The following is a 13,904-nucleotide window of genomic DNA, read 5'->3' as shown; positions in this document are numbered from 1 at the left end:
CTCGACCTCCTTCGGGGGGTGATTCGCCGGCGGAGTAGTTTTTTTATTTTCCCACGTTTAATTATGTGTTTTTTATTGTGTGTTTTTTTTATTTTTTTAGGATTTTAATTGTGTGCTTTTTATTTTTTTTAAGTTTAAGTTGTAACTTTGTTTTAATGTTGTGTGTTTTTAATAAAGTGTGTTTGTTTTAATTGAATTGGGTTAGAAATAAAAATAAAAAATGAAATTGAATGAATAGTAATTTAAGGAACGGTTAAGGAACGGATAAAGAATGGAGGGTTGCAGGTTCTGTTCCTTAGTTAAGGAATGGAGTAAAAAAGTACAGTGGGGCCCGCAAATAGTAGTTTAAGAAAGGGTTAAGGAACGGTATAGGAACAGCGTTGTGGATGGTCTAAAGTTATATAAAATCCAAATTATCCCTTTAGTTTTGGGGGTTGGAACCACGGGTAAGGATCCCCTGCTGTGTTTAAAAACACAACAGGTTGTGCGGTGGTTAAAACGCGTCAATTTACATATAAAACGCATCAAATCTTAGTGAGGAAGATTGCAAATGAAATAATATTAAAATATAAAATATACGTACCCTTCCCATTCTTTTGTTCTTTCATTTTTACCCCCATTTCTTTGATCAAGTCATTTCAAGTGGCCCACGACCGCTTTTATATTTTACATGCAATACTTTTTTATTTTATTTTACAATCATGATATAAAAAATTTATTAAATACAATACACATACACTTGTTGTAGTTGTCATTATTTTCCAGTAGATCATACTCCATTTTCACAAGCTATTATAAAACACTATGCAATTATTTTATATTGCAATGTTTCTCTTATTTAAAAAAAAGTAAAGATATTGAAACTTTTAAAAATTTATTTTTTACAATAAACTTTTAATTTGACAAATAATATCTCGAACTTTATTCGTGTCGTTATTTCCCACCACGACGGATTCAGGCTACATCAAAATGACATGGATGTTAAGTTGGGTTCGCGATTTAGGGTTGCGATTCAGAATTCATGATTTCGTTATTATAGGTGTATACGAACTCAACATCCATATCATTTATGGAGTCAGAATCTGTCGCGGTGGGAAATAACAACCACAAATAAAGTTCATCATATTATTTGACAAGTTGAAAGTTCATGAGAAAGAACAAATTCTTTGAAAGTTCCGTAGCAAAAAAAATAGTATTACTACTGTAAAATTCAATTTTAAACTTTAAATTAAAACACCTATGAAATTTCAACCATGGTAAAATAAATTTTTGCCATAAATTTATAAATTGTACTATCATTCATTCTGTTTATATTTATATTATATGTTTTAAACTTTTTCTGTAATATTCAAAGTTTATATCGTGGAAAATATACATACTACTATCATTTTGTGTTATTGTCAGATTAGTTCAATAAAATTATAACAAGTGTATGTGTATTGTATTTAATAAATAATTTTTTATATCATGATTGTAAAATAAAAAAAAAAGTATTGCATGTAAAATATAAAAGCGGCCGTGGGCCACGTGAAGAAATGACTTGATCAAAGAAATGGGGTAAAAATGAAAGAACAAGAGAATGGGAAGGGTACGTATATTTTATATTTTAATAATATTTCATTTGCAATCTTCGTCACTAAGATTTGATGCGTTTTATATGTAAATTGACGCGTTTTAACCACTGCATGGCCTGCTGTGTTTTTAAACACAGTAGGGGATCCTCCCCCTGGAACCACGAGCCGGCGCCGCCGCAACTGGACTATTCCAGCATTTACTTCCAGTTACCGTTTACACGTCACGTGACTTGTAAGTATGACGTCATCGTGTTTCCCCGTGTTGACGTCAGCTGGGCTCCGGTGGCATCAATCGACGGTAATTGCCTGCAATTCATCATCTGTCACCACCTGCAAACAGGTATTTAATACTACTACAGTTATTTATTTATTTTTCCCATTATTTTTTAAAATTGAAACTTACTAATATTTTCGTTTATTTAAACTCAAAGGGCATTGCCTTCCTTTTTCACTTGTGAAATGAAGGTGAAGCTTGGGTTGCTCATTGGGAGTGGAAGACAGTGCTTGAGGTGCCATTCTTTCTCTTCCCTCCTTCTCAATTTTTCAATATTTACCATTTTTTACTATTGTTTTTGTAAATTTTCTCTTGTTATTCTTTTCTTGCATGTCTGGAACGTTGATTAATGATGGCTGATACCTTTATAACATTAGAATAGTAGAATACAGTAATTAACTGAAAAGGTTTTAAGGCTTTTTTTAGTACTTAAAAATCGAGTCTTTGCATTTTATTCCAATTTTGGGTCCACTTCATCATTGAGTTAGCATTACATGAACTGATATCTTGATTTTTTAGGAGATTGGAATATTTGTATCTCTGTTGAAAATGGTGTTTTTTTTTTTCTGGGCTAAATCTATAAAAAAAACCAGAAGTTTTGCATGCCTTCTTCAACTAACAAGAGATTGAAATAACCGAAAGGCAATCCACAGTTTTGTATTTTGTGAATACAGTGTGAAACTTGATAAACTCTTATTTTGAGGGAGCTGCAAATTTCTTTGGAGTCGTGGCCTTGCAAGAACTGTTGCAAGGAGCATGTAGAAGTAAATAAAGTCTTGTTAATAGATTAGTACTACTAATCAATACCAACTCAGAATTTGATGAATGAATTCAACATCTCTATTTGTTGTGTTTTGTTACCGCAATGACCTTACCTGACACAAGGTGAATTTGGTCAGAATCTTGAAGTCGGAGTTTATTCAATTTTATTACACCTTTCTCCCACCATTGTTTCCAGCATCTTCCATCTCTGTCAGATATGGCTCTTGACATGTTTTCAATATGAGCCATGTACTACTGGGCAGGCATGTGGTGTGAATATGTAAATTGACAAACAGTGATTGTGCTTGCTTTGTTTTCTTGTGTTTGGGCACATGCATTTCATTTTTAAATAAATGGGATCTCATTTTGTCTTGCCTTGATACACCTTAGAGCATTGTCTTTCACATTTTGAAAAGGAGTTGAATGTTGGATTTCCATTATTAAGCAAATATGCCTGATTGGACTCATTTTGCAAATTAATGTTAATGATACATGGCTGCTTTTCTGCAGTGACAGTTTCTTTATTGGTTGTATTGATTTGAGAAATGGTCTAAGATATGAGAGCTGACTTCAATACTTTTTGGAATTGTATTGATTTATCATTTGGCAGAGAAGAAACTGAATAGCTAAATTTGATCATGTACCATTGAATTGTTCAGGCACTCAGCATCAATCTGTGAATACAAAGGGAATTTTTGAAAGATCCATCCCTCAATCTGGCTCTTATCCACCTTGCCCTCTCTGTAAGCTTCCTAAGCCTCAAACTGGGGACGTTTTTCGACGGTTATCTAGAGCTTGTTCAACCATAGTAAAGCTCGGTGCCATGGAAACAAAGGTCATTAGTGGAGTCGAGTTCTCAAGCCTCCCTAGTAGCTACATCCGCCCTGAATCCGATAGACCCAGACTATCTGAAGTTTCAGAGTGCAATGATGTTCCCGTCATTGATTTGGGATGTAAAGATCGTGGCTTGTTAGTGAAACAGATCGGTGATGCATGTCGAGAATACGGTTTCTTTCAGGTTTTCTAATAATATTCAACTAAACTACAAGTCTACATGTCTAAATCACCAATTTGTTGCACAATATATATTTATTTTACAAAATTTATGTATAGGTGATCAATCATGGTTTATCGAAAGAATTAGCGGATAGTATGGTGAAGGTGGCTCACGAATTCTTCAGTTTATCCGTGGAGGAGAAGATGAAGTTGTACTCAGACGACCCTTCCAAGACTATGCGACTCTCAACGAGTTTCAACGTGAGGAAGGAGACTGTTCACAATTGGAGGGACTATCTCCGGCTCCATTGTTATCCCTTGGAAAAATACGCGCCCGAATGGCCTTCTAATCCCTCTTCTTTTACGTAAGCCAAATTCCTTATCATATTATGCACTATTGCAAGAATTGAAAGTGATGATTCTATATTTGTTATGTGTAGGGATATTGTAAGTGCGTACTGCATAGAAGCTCGAGCGCTCGGGTTCAGACTGCAAGAAGCCATATCTGAGAGCCTAGGCTTGCAGAAAGACATTCTAAAGGATGTATTGGGAGAACAAGGGCAACATATGGCCATCAACTATTATCCTGCTTGCCCGGAACCTGATCTCACGTACGGACTACCTGCACATACGGATCCGAACGCTCTCACCATTCTGCTCCAAGATCTTCAAGTGTCTGGCCTTCAAGTTCTTAAGGATGGTAAATGGTTAGCAATAAAACCCCAGCCTGATGCCTTCGTCATTAATCTTGGTGACCAAATTCAGGTATACCGGAATTTCATTATGGATGTCCCTTACAGGAAGAAACTGCATTATGGATCAAATCTTAGCATGTTCGATTTTGCTGAGTTAGTTGTATAACAGTGTCAATTTGAACTTCTCATTTCGAGCTCCTCCGTGGTTCCAAATTTCATAACGCCCCGAACGCTCTCTGCTTGCCAAAATGGTTTTCCAAGTTGCAAGAAAGTTCATTGAGTCGATACTTATGCAGCTTAGATTTCTGTTAACCACTCAATTTGTGATATTACAATTTTACGAGATTATAAACTTGACCTTACATCTGAAATGAACATTGGAAGAACTATGCCTCCACGGCAAGGATGAGTCCTGAATTATTAGATACGCATTTTGGTTTATAATCCCTGAACGGAACGTTTACTTTGACTAATACTCCACATTAGATCGACATATAAACATAATCAAACATGCTCAAAATTGTTTATCTGTTTATGTAGTGGATTCTATACATCGTTTTTTATCTGTGCAACTTCATTTCTGTGTGTAGGCTTTAAGCAATGGGAAGTATAGAAGTGTTTGGCACCGAGCTGTTGTAAATGCAAATAGAGCTAGACTGTCAGTTGCTTCGTTCCTCTGCCCGTGTGACTCAGCCAACATAAGCGCTCCAAAGGAACTGACAACAGGAAATGATCAAGCTGTCTACACAGATTTCACATATGCTGAGTATTACAAGAAGTTCTGGAGCCGGAACCTGGACCAGGAGCACTGCTTGGAACTATTCAAGAATTAGTATTGTGTTTTCGATTTGCATCTCCTCTTCGAATTCTCTCCCTTGAAAACTTGATTTTAGCAGTATTTTGCATCCGTTGGCTCGTAGTTTTTTCCTGTTTGTGTCAATGGCATTCTGTTGTTTTAGCATAAAGCAGAAGAGCTGCAGATTTAGAGTCTCATGTGTCTTAAATATTCAATGATAGTGTGGCAAGTGTAGTTTTAGTATGACCAAGTGTGGTGCCTTATTGTGTAGCTATTTTGTTCACTATACATACATATTGGCAAGATCAATAAATTTATATTCCAGTAATTGCAGCTTTATTATTTTTTCTGTTATTTTTCCATAGTGTGTGCCTTATCTGTCAATGCAACTAAAATAATGGGGTTAAATTTGGACTAAAATGTTGTTACTAAATCAAAGTTCATGCTATAATATAAGTATAATTCTGAAAATAAACGATGCAAAATGCTCTTAGACATGTAATAGTAAAAACCTAACACCTTAATTTACAAACAAAAACATCAAAACAGAATGTGCAGAAAACAAGAATCTCAAAAACTATCTGCTGGCTTAAAGGCGCAGGAACCTTTCTCTGACAATCTCTTCCCTCCATTCCCTCTTCCTCCCAGCTATAAATTCTTCTATCTTGTCGCTCAAACTATCTTCTTCATCCTCTCCGTCATCTTCGTCGTCGCCCTCGTACCCACATCCATCACTATCACCATCAAACTCATCGGTTTTCTTGCACTTAAACTCATGATGTTCCTCAATGTAATTGACAGCGTTCTCGCTGTCTGTGATCGTGTCTCGGTCATGATCGAGAGATAAAGATGCAGAGATATCATCATCATCTCTGATCAAGTTTGAGTTTGGATTATATCTGTCAAGTATGGCTGCAGCAGCAACGCAGAGATGAAGATTTGGACATGGTCCCAATATTGATTGATAGAGAAGAATTCTAGCAAGAGCAAGAAATAGGTGTTGATGGTTAAATATGAGGTAAAAAAGGAGTAAAGGTTTGGCTTCTCTCATTAGTTTCATCTTTTTCTCTCTTGAGAGATTGGTAATTTCTTCCCTACTTACTTAAAATTGTGAGATTAGAATGCTTTCCAAACAAACATGTTGAAATACTCTGTTTTGTGACATCATGTGTTGCAATAGAATTTTAACATCCTTTTTGCTTCTCCATGTTTGTTAGGTTTTGTCTTTTTCCCCCCGTTTTATTCATGATATTACTCAGAGAAATACAAGAAACTATTTGAAGTTCTTTGATTATAATGGCAATCTGATAGAGAGAGACTATCATCAAACTAGTAAAGAGAGATCTGCATAGCTTACTAATCACTGCCTAAATGAATATTGGAATCATTACATTAGTTTGATTATAATATTACAGAGTAGGTATAAGACAGTTACCAAAAAGGCAGCTGTTTGTCAAAATTGACTTCTTTACAAAGAGAAGGCACTCAAATCTTATCTCACTCCATAATTTTTAAGTCATTCAAGAACTTATCAAGTACTGGTAGCATATTGTTGGGTAATTTAGACTTGTAATGTTGGTGCAGCAGGGCGATATCCACGTGTCCGTTTATTAGTAAAAGTGAAAAACGAGAATTAAAACGAAATCTGTCATTGCACAACCCCGATAACCATCAATACATGTCAAGAATAGTGAAAAGAGCATCAATGCTATGCAGCAGTGTGTCATGGAGGTCACTTGTTAAGGAGGGAGACAATGATAAGTTTACTACTACTAGTTCCTACCAAGAGTCAAACATCATGATTGTTAAGACTATCCCTGCAGTGATATATTGATGTCGGCCGTGGAACTCCTCGACTTTTCTGCAGTCTGAATTGCTGCCCAGCCAGTGGGGTGGTCAGCAGAGCTGAAGCAGCTAGGCCTTTGGATGTTGCCGGAGATATTCTTGTCCTGGTTCGACAAAGGGGAGCCACCCGGAACCGATGCATTAACTGTGTACTGCTGCTTCTTTGGTTTTAGCTCATGGGAAATTCCCACTAGGTAACTTGCAACAACAATCTGAGAGAGAATATAAATAGCCTTCAAGAAATCAGCAGTGGCAATGATAGAAAGAGGGAGATGAAATGGAAGTATACCTTTACTGGAGTGGCAGCAACTGTCAATCCAGAAACCAAACCTCCCACGACACGACCATCAGCTCCAGACAAGGTTATGGTCATCATACCGGATCTTCCGTATTTGTCTGGCATCTCCGTTGGCGTGAAGGATCCAGAAAAGGAAAGGATTTCAAAAAGACCCTAGAGATCATTTATTGGAAGAAACATCTTGAGCTATGATCAGAGAAAATGGAAGCAAAGAGCAGCTATGAATGATGAAACGCAACTAGACCTTACACATAGTTTGGTTAGAAGCCCTATAATCACGAATGCTAACGGCTAAAATGCTTTATTACATAAACTGATTATCACATATGTATCTTTGTTAAGGTTAAAACAGAGGCAAAGTAGAATTTAGTTACGTTGAGCCACTATCCGCTAAAATAGCCAATGCTCGTATGGATTCCAGCAAAGATCACAGCATGAAACCTTTCTAGGGAGATTAACCACTGAAAGGGAACAGGAATCGGGTAAAAAAAAGCAATTGCTCCAGATCTTATATTTGAGCCTGTGTTGTTTCAGTCTGAACTAGGAGGTTAAACTAACAATGATGGTGCAATGGTCATTTTTCTTGTGCCGTGTCGGTATATGAACATCACATGATTCTATAGTGACCACTAGCTCAGCTCGGTGTAATAACTTTGAATAAGAGAGACTAAACATTACACAAAGCACTAAAGAAGTGAGTGTCGAAGTTCATAGATCAGAATGTATTGTTATGCCCTAGCTGAGACGAATCTGTGGCAGCAATATATAATCTGTGGCAGCAATATATAAGAAATACACAAACCCTCGAACCTCATCATCCAAGTTATATAGGTAGTAAAAGACAATCACATCTTGATAATGGCAATCTTGATTATGAGACCAACTACTTGGAAGCAAATAGCATATTATTTATATATGCCTGAATAAGATAAATAGATGCAGAGAAATTGTCGATGGTTGCTCTTAAAGAGAAATGAGAGTGGAGATCCCTAGTTATCTGAGCTGAGCAAGTACTGGTGACAATGCGATTATACTTCAGTTTGCTTTCACTGTGATTTCAAAAGTTAAAATGCTACCTCATAAGTCAAAATTCCACCAGAGGAATTAGGATGTCGAAGTGTCACATTTGACACTCTCCCGCTGCCAGATATTATGCACACAGCTCGCGGCCCTTGTCGAGAGAACTCCATTATCTTCAACGAGATATCCTAATAACCACAAATCAGTTAGGCAGTGAATGACACTACAGCATATGTTTCCTCTAGTTCTTGACAAATATACCTCGCCAGCATTCACAGTGATCACATGCGGTAAAAAACTTGAGCCAGTTAAACATTTAATCCAGTCATCTGACAATACGGGGAAGAAATAAGCAACTTGATGAAAGCATCGAATAACCCCAAAATGAACATTGTGGTACATTTGAGTTAAACAAGTGGCACTAAGATTCTCCAGTTTGAAACCTCATAATATTCCAAGGAAGGAAAGTGACTGACGAACCTAGTTAAATAGATGTAGTATGAAATATATCAAGAACACCATAAGCAACGTTTCAAACAAATATGCATCTTAGCCCCAGTTAATGAGAAACAGAACGCGCTACTAATACCTAATTTTTCTGTTCCGATTTTACTCTTATGCTTCTTCTCGGAAGTGGTGGCCTGGGCCAGGGTACCTGGCTTAACATCCTCCCCATAGGCCTTGCCAGCAGTAGGTGGAGCAGACGATGATACCTGCACCGAAGAAAAAGCTCTGCTTGGTGACTCGTCCGGCTTATACTTCCTAGGCCGGCCTCTCTTCTTCCTCTCCGAGCCTGCTGCATTCATCACTGGTGGAGTCATTTGAGAAGTTCCAAATTCAGAACTTTCCATCCTTGGAGCTACATGGTATGTCGATGGAGCTCCGTGCCCGATAACTGTCACTCCAGAAGCCATTGCTTTATCCGAATCCATAGCCTCTCTAATGCAGATTCTCTGCGATATGCTAATGCTAAAATCCTGACATCCCTTGAAAAAATTTCAACCACATAAACTTGAGTTCATAAAAGTTTACCAGAAGTAACGAAATCTAACAACATGTAGGTTAGCAAGATTCATAATTGATCAAGAAATGTTAAAATAGGGAACAATTAAGGCTAAATATTTTCCCATATGCTAAAAATGGAAATACCATAGATGGGCTTTCTTAATTCCAACCCACAATTTGAAACATCTAGAATCTAGAGAATTCCAGACACAATAAGGATTTTTTCCAGTGTACAAACCTGAAACCTTCTCTAACCTCATCCCAAATCCAAAAAGATTAAATTTTTTGCCACAATCACATGAAAAATAAGGAAGAGAAATCAAGCCATGCAAAACCCAGAAACAAACAAAACAAACAGAAGGTAAAAATACCCTAAAAACAAAGGTGACAAAATTAACAGAACAAAAATTCACAGCTCAAGTAAACTCATTAAATCAAGAATTTCGCATAAAAATTTTAAAAAGAGGAAATTGGAGAAATTACACTTACACTTTTACACAGTAAACTATTACTACTACCCCTCAGATCCAAGCTCAACTTACAGCTAATTACAGTTTTCAAGAAAACTGAAACTAATTTCTTGTTATTTCCGCTTCTCTTCTCGAGCAAGAACGAATTATGACTAAAGCCCCACAAATCAAGAAACAAAAGCTAATGTGATTAAGTCGAGCCCGGCTCAGAAATTCAAGATCTAGGAGAGCAAAACTAATTAATCCAGTGGAAATAATGGAGGTAAAGTAATAATCTTTATTAATGGAAAAATGTGAAAGCTTCTTTTAGAATTTAGAATTAATATTTTGCATTTAAAGGTGAAGAAGGCATTATTAAATGATGTATGGGGACCCAAGCAGTAGCAATTTGTCTCAACTTTTCTGGTTCTTGCAGCGGTCCTGCCTTGCCTTGTGTCCTTTTCTCTCAGATGTTTTAGCTGAGTGATCAAGCAGAAATACCATGAAAACTAGCATTAATTACTAATTAAGCCACTCATCTTTTTAACGTTTGGGACAAGATTAAGGTCAAAGGAGTGATTAGGACAGAGTTATTAATGTTGGTGATTGTGAGGTGGGACATTAATTTTTTTGTACTTCTTTTGGTTGTTTTGATAAGCTGTTTATCTATATTATGGATAAGCACAAGGGCATCCACAGTGGGAATGGGCGCTCTAAAGCTCGCCCTATACATTGATATGTCAGCATTTTATCCTCATGCCCTTCAACCTGCAGTGGGGCGCCCTAAGGCGCGCTCTAAGCATTTTCTTCTATTTGAATATTTAAACAACTACAAAATTTGGGAAAACCTTCATTTCATTTATAAAATTAATACTCCCTCCGTCCCGGACTACTCGCACATTTCCTTTTCGGTACGGAGATTAAGGAATGAGTGTATAACAAAGTCAACAATTGCGGCGGTAGGTAATAATTTTTACTAAAAATGGAAAGAGTGCAAATAACTTGGGACGCCCAAAAAGGAAATAAGTGCAAGTAGTCCGGGACGGAGGGAGTACATTACAATATGAATTAATAAATGGGCATATATTCTTGAGGCAAGAATATTTTGGGATTATTTAGGTAAATTATATTCCCTCGGTGTAGAAACAAACTAATTTTGAAACGATATGAATTTTAATGCGTAATTGATAAAGTAAGAAAAGAATGATTGAATTATTGTTAGTGGAAAATGAGACTCAATTGATTAAATAAAACAAAATTTCTTATGTAGAATTAATGGACGAAAGAAGTATATATGATTGCTTATAAGATTGGAATATTTTTTTTAGCAAATTTCCCTATATGTGATAATTTTAGTTAAAGAAACCCAAATTTGCCACCTTAAATGAAGATTTTGGCATCCAATATTCTAACATTTTTTCATCTTTCCTCTGTTGAATTGTATAAATCCAGAAAATTACTAAAGGATATTGATAGATTATGATATGATGTATTATGCACTGACTGTGGCAGAGAGCATCGATTATCATGAGCCTTTCACTTACAAAGAGGCAGTGAGAACTCCAGAGAAGGATAAGTGGCTCAGAGCAATGCAAGAAGAGATTGACTCTTTGTACAAAAACAAGACATGGGTGTTGGTTCTCAGGCCGAAGGATCAGAAACCAGTGGGGTCAAAGTGGGTCTTCAAGAAGAAGATAGAAGCATTTCAGAATGATAATGTGAGATATAAAGCGCGTTTGGTTGCAAAGGGTTATACACAAAAGGAGGGAATCGACTACAATGAAGTATTCTCTCCTATGGTCAAGCATAGCTCCATAAGACTTCTATTGGCTGTTATTGTGCAAAGAGATTGGGAATTACACCAGTTGGATGTCAAAACGACATTCTTGCATGGTGACTTGGAGGAAACCATATACATGGATCAGCCCGAGGGGTTTGTCAAGAAAGGAGATGAAGGAAAGGTGTGCTTGCTCAGAAAAAGTTTGTATGGCCTCAAGCAAAGTTCCAGACAGTGGTATCTGAAGTTCGATGAGTATATGCTGAAGATTGGCTTTGAGAAGTCCAGGTATGATGATTGTGTTTACATCAGAAAGGTGAATGGAGAGGTGTCAGCTTATCTGCTGCTCTACGTTGATGACATGTAGCAGCTCCCAATTTAGCTGAGATAAAGAAGGTTAAAGGCCAGCTGCAGGAGGAGTTCGATATGAAGGATCTTGGCAATGCCAAGAAGATTCTGGGCATGGATATGGTTAGAGACAGAGGCAGAGGTGAGTTAAGACTGACACAGAGAGACTACCTAGATAAAGTGCTGAAGAGGTTTCAGATGCAAGACTCAAAACCAGTCACACTCCCTATGGCACAGCAGTTCAGGCTCAGCAAGGAGCAATGTCCAGCTACTGATGCACAGAGAAAGGAAATGGACAAGATCCCTTATGCTAGCATTATTGGAAGTATAATGTATACGATGGTTTGTACCAGACCTGATGTTGCCCATGCCATGTGTGTAGTGAGTAGATTCATGGCTGATCCTGGGATAGAGCATTGGCATGCCCTTAAGTGGTTGATGAGGTACCTAAAGGGGACAACTGATTATGCCATAGTGTTCAGAAGAAGTAAGAGTCAAGGTGGAGATCAGTTGATTGGTTTCTCAGACTCAGATTATGCAGTGAGTTATGACACCCGGAAGTCACAATCTGGCTATGTGTTCACTCTAAATGGTGCTGCTGTGAGTTGGAAATCTTGCCTTCAATCAGTAGTGGCTCTCTCTACTACAGAAGCAGAGTACATAGCTCTTGCTGAGGCAGTGAAGGAGTCATTTTGGCTGAAGGGGATCCTTGGAGACTTTGGGGTTAAGCAAGATTCTGTGGAGATAAAGTGTGACTCTGCAAGTGCAATCTGTCTAACTAAGCACCAGACCTTTCATGAAAGGAGCAAGCATGTGGATGTGAGGCTTCATTTCATACGTGATGAGGTGAATAAGGGAGCAGTGAGGTGACAAAGGTGTCAACGGATGACAACGCTTCAGACATGCTAACAAAGGTAATCCCCAGCACCAAGTTGAGATATTGCTTGATCGGATTGGAGCAGAACTAGAAGAGGGGATGAGAGGAGGCGATCAGAACTTGTTCACCAGTCACAAGGTGGAGATTTGTTAGTGCATGGTGTGAGCTGATTGAACAAGTTATGAAGCTCAGGGACCTTCATACAATTAGCTATGTGAAGTTAGTTAAAACGGTTGGAATCGGAAGTGAGCTTTGTGTGTGAGCCGAGCCGTCTACCGTGGAGCTGGGAGAGTGTATATATATAAGATCCTAGCATAGCATAGTTAGTTAGAGAGTTACAACAACACACTATCTTTGTGAGATCATCTTCCACATTAGAGAGTTCCGAGAGTTAGGGTTTTCTCAGATTGGAGTGGAGTGATTTGAGTGTGATCATTGATTGTAATTCATTGTAGTTATATTCTTGTTGTTAAGTGAATATAGTAGATCGTCTCCTCCGTGGATGTAGGTCATTTTACGCGAACCACGTAAACTCCGGTGTGTTCTTCGTTCTTGTTCATCGCTTACTCGTAGTTCTTCAACACTCGATCAACCGCGATCACAGAAGGAGTACTTATTCGCAGCATAGATATCATATAGTAATAGAGCTGATAAAAATACCATGCTCCTCTTATTAAAATAAGTACTATTAATATTAAATAAAATGTGAGAAGAATGAGTTAGTGGAATGTGAATAAAAAATGAAACAAGTCTCCTATTTGCATATTGATGGAATTGGAAAAACAGGGCTTCCATTCGAGGACGGGTGAGTACTACTACTTTAAAATTCAATTTTTCTTATTTACTATCAATTTATATAAAAAAAACAATGTGTTTTTTGTGATGTTCGAAATGGGGAGGCTATTTCACTAAAACAATAAATTTTCATTTCATTTTTTTTATTTTGATTAAGTAAGCTCATTTTGATAACCTACAAAGACATTCATTTATATGCTAATTAAGTAAATGAGAAAAATTGAAACTTGACAATTATATTGTCGATTCCATTTCCTAGAAAAATATAGATTAGTCTTCCTCATTTAGTTCAATTTTTGAAATGTATAACAAAATTTCACAATATATTTAAATCCAATGAATCTAGTCAGCTTTATTTTTGTAATACTATTAGATTATCTTACTATTTTTGTA

The 13,904-nt window shown here is 37.1% G+C and overlaps 3 protein-coding genes across 7 annotated transcripts; 2 read left to right on the top strand and 1 right to left on the bottom strand.

Annotated features, from left to right (window-relative positions):
- The first annotated feature begins 1,729 nt into the window (after positions 1-1,729).
- On the top strand, positions 1,730-5,425 carry LOC121761386 (protein DOWNY MILDEW RESISTANCE 6-like). The gene is made up of 6 exons (XM_042157041.1): positions 1,730-1,914; positions 2,006-2,083; positions 3,270-3,628; positions 3,724-3,971; positions 4,047-4,371; positions 4,892-5,425. The coding sequence occupies exons 3-6, from the start codon at positions 3,434-3,436 to the stop codon at positions 5,132-5,134; spliced, it is 1,011 nt and encodes a 336-aa protein (XP_042012975.1). The 5' UTR covers positions 1,730-1,914; positions 2,006-2,083; positions 3,270-3,433; the 3' UTR covers positions 5,135-5,425.
- Positions 5,426-6,730: 1,305 nt separating this feature from the next.
- LOC121762401 (AT-hook motif nuclear-localized protein 1-like) lies at positions 6,731-10,105 on the bottom strand. Of its 5 annotated transcripts, none has more exons than XM_042158277.1 (6): positions 9,755-10,105; positions 8,850-9,237; positions 8,522-8,589; positions 8,317-8,448; positions 7,232-7,393; positions 6,731-7,154 (listed from the first exon to the last, which is right to left on the bottom strand). In XM_042158277.1, the coding sequence occupies exons 2-6, from the start codon at positions 9,190-9,192 to the stop codon at positions 6,909-6,911; spliced, it is 951 nt and encodes a 316-aa protein (XP_042014211.1). In that variant the 5' UTR covers positions 9,193-9,237; positions 9,755-10,105; the 3' UTR covers positions 6,731-6,908. The 5 variants fall into 5 exon arrangements, with proteins under 5 accessions (XP_042014211.1, XP_042014212.1, XP_042014213.1 ...); XM_042158278.1 differs by having other exon boundaries at positions 8,850-9,246; positions 9,808-10,105; XM_042158279.1 differs by having other exon boundaries at positions 9,808-10,105.
- Positions 10,106-11,917: 1,812 nt separating this feature from the next.
- On the top strand, positions 11,918-12,709 carry LOC121760544 (secreted RxLR effector protein 161-like). The gene has a single exon (XM_042156195.1). It carries the CDS (start codon positions 11,918-11,920, stop codon positions 12,707-12,709), a length of 792 nt encoding a protein of 263 aa, XP_042012129.1.
- Positions 12,710-13,904: the final 1,195 nt, after the last annotated feature.

This window comes from Salvia splendens, chromosome 13 (assembly GCF_004379255.2).
Source record: "Salvia splendens isolate huo1 chromosome 13, SspV2, whole genome shotgun sequence".
In the NCBI taxonomy this organism is placed as follows: Eukaryota; Viridiplantae; Streptophyta; class Magnoliopsida; order Lamiales; family Lamiaceae; genus Salvia; species Salvia splendens.
This window is presented reverse-complemented; position numbering and strand designations above follow the sequence as displayed.

What these genes read in the sequence shown, in the direction of transcription:
- LOC121761386 (XM_042157041.1), top strand. Translation starts at nt 3,434, where the DNA reads ATGGAAACAAAGGTCATTAGTGGAGTCGAGTTCTCAAGCCTCCCTAGT. An exon ending in GAGAATACGGTTTCTTTCAG is followed by an intron (nt 3,629 to 3,723) that starts GTTTTCTAATAA and finishes ATTTATGTATAG; the next exon opens with GTGATCAATCATGGTTTATC. An exon ending in TCTAATCCCTCTTCTTTTAC is followed by an intron (nt 3,972 to 4,046) that starts GTAAGCCAAATT and finishes TGTTATGTGTAG; the next exon opens with GGATATTGTAAGTGCGTACT.
- LOC121762401 (XM_042158277.1), bottom strand. Translation starts at nt 9,192, where the DNA reads ATGGATTCGGATAAAGCAATGGCTTCTGGAGTGACAGTTATCGGGCAC. An exon ending in AATCGGAACAGAAAAATTAG is followed by an intron (nt 8,590 to 8,849) that starts GTATTAGTAGCG and finishes CCGTATTGTCAG; the next exon opens with ATGACTGGATTAAATGTTTA. An exon ending in TTGCTGCCACTCCAGTAAAG is followed by an intron (nt 7,155 to 7,231) that starts GTATACTTCCAT and finishes ATTCTCTCTCAG; the next exon opens with ATTGTTGTTGCAAGTTACCT.
- LOC121760544 (XM_042156195.1), top strand. Translation starts at nt 11,918, where the DNA reads ATGAAGGATCTTGGCAATGCCAAGAAGATTCTGGGCATGGATATGGTT.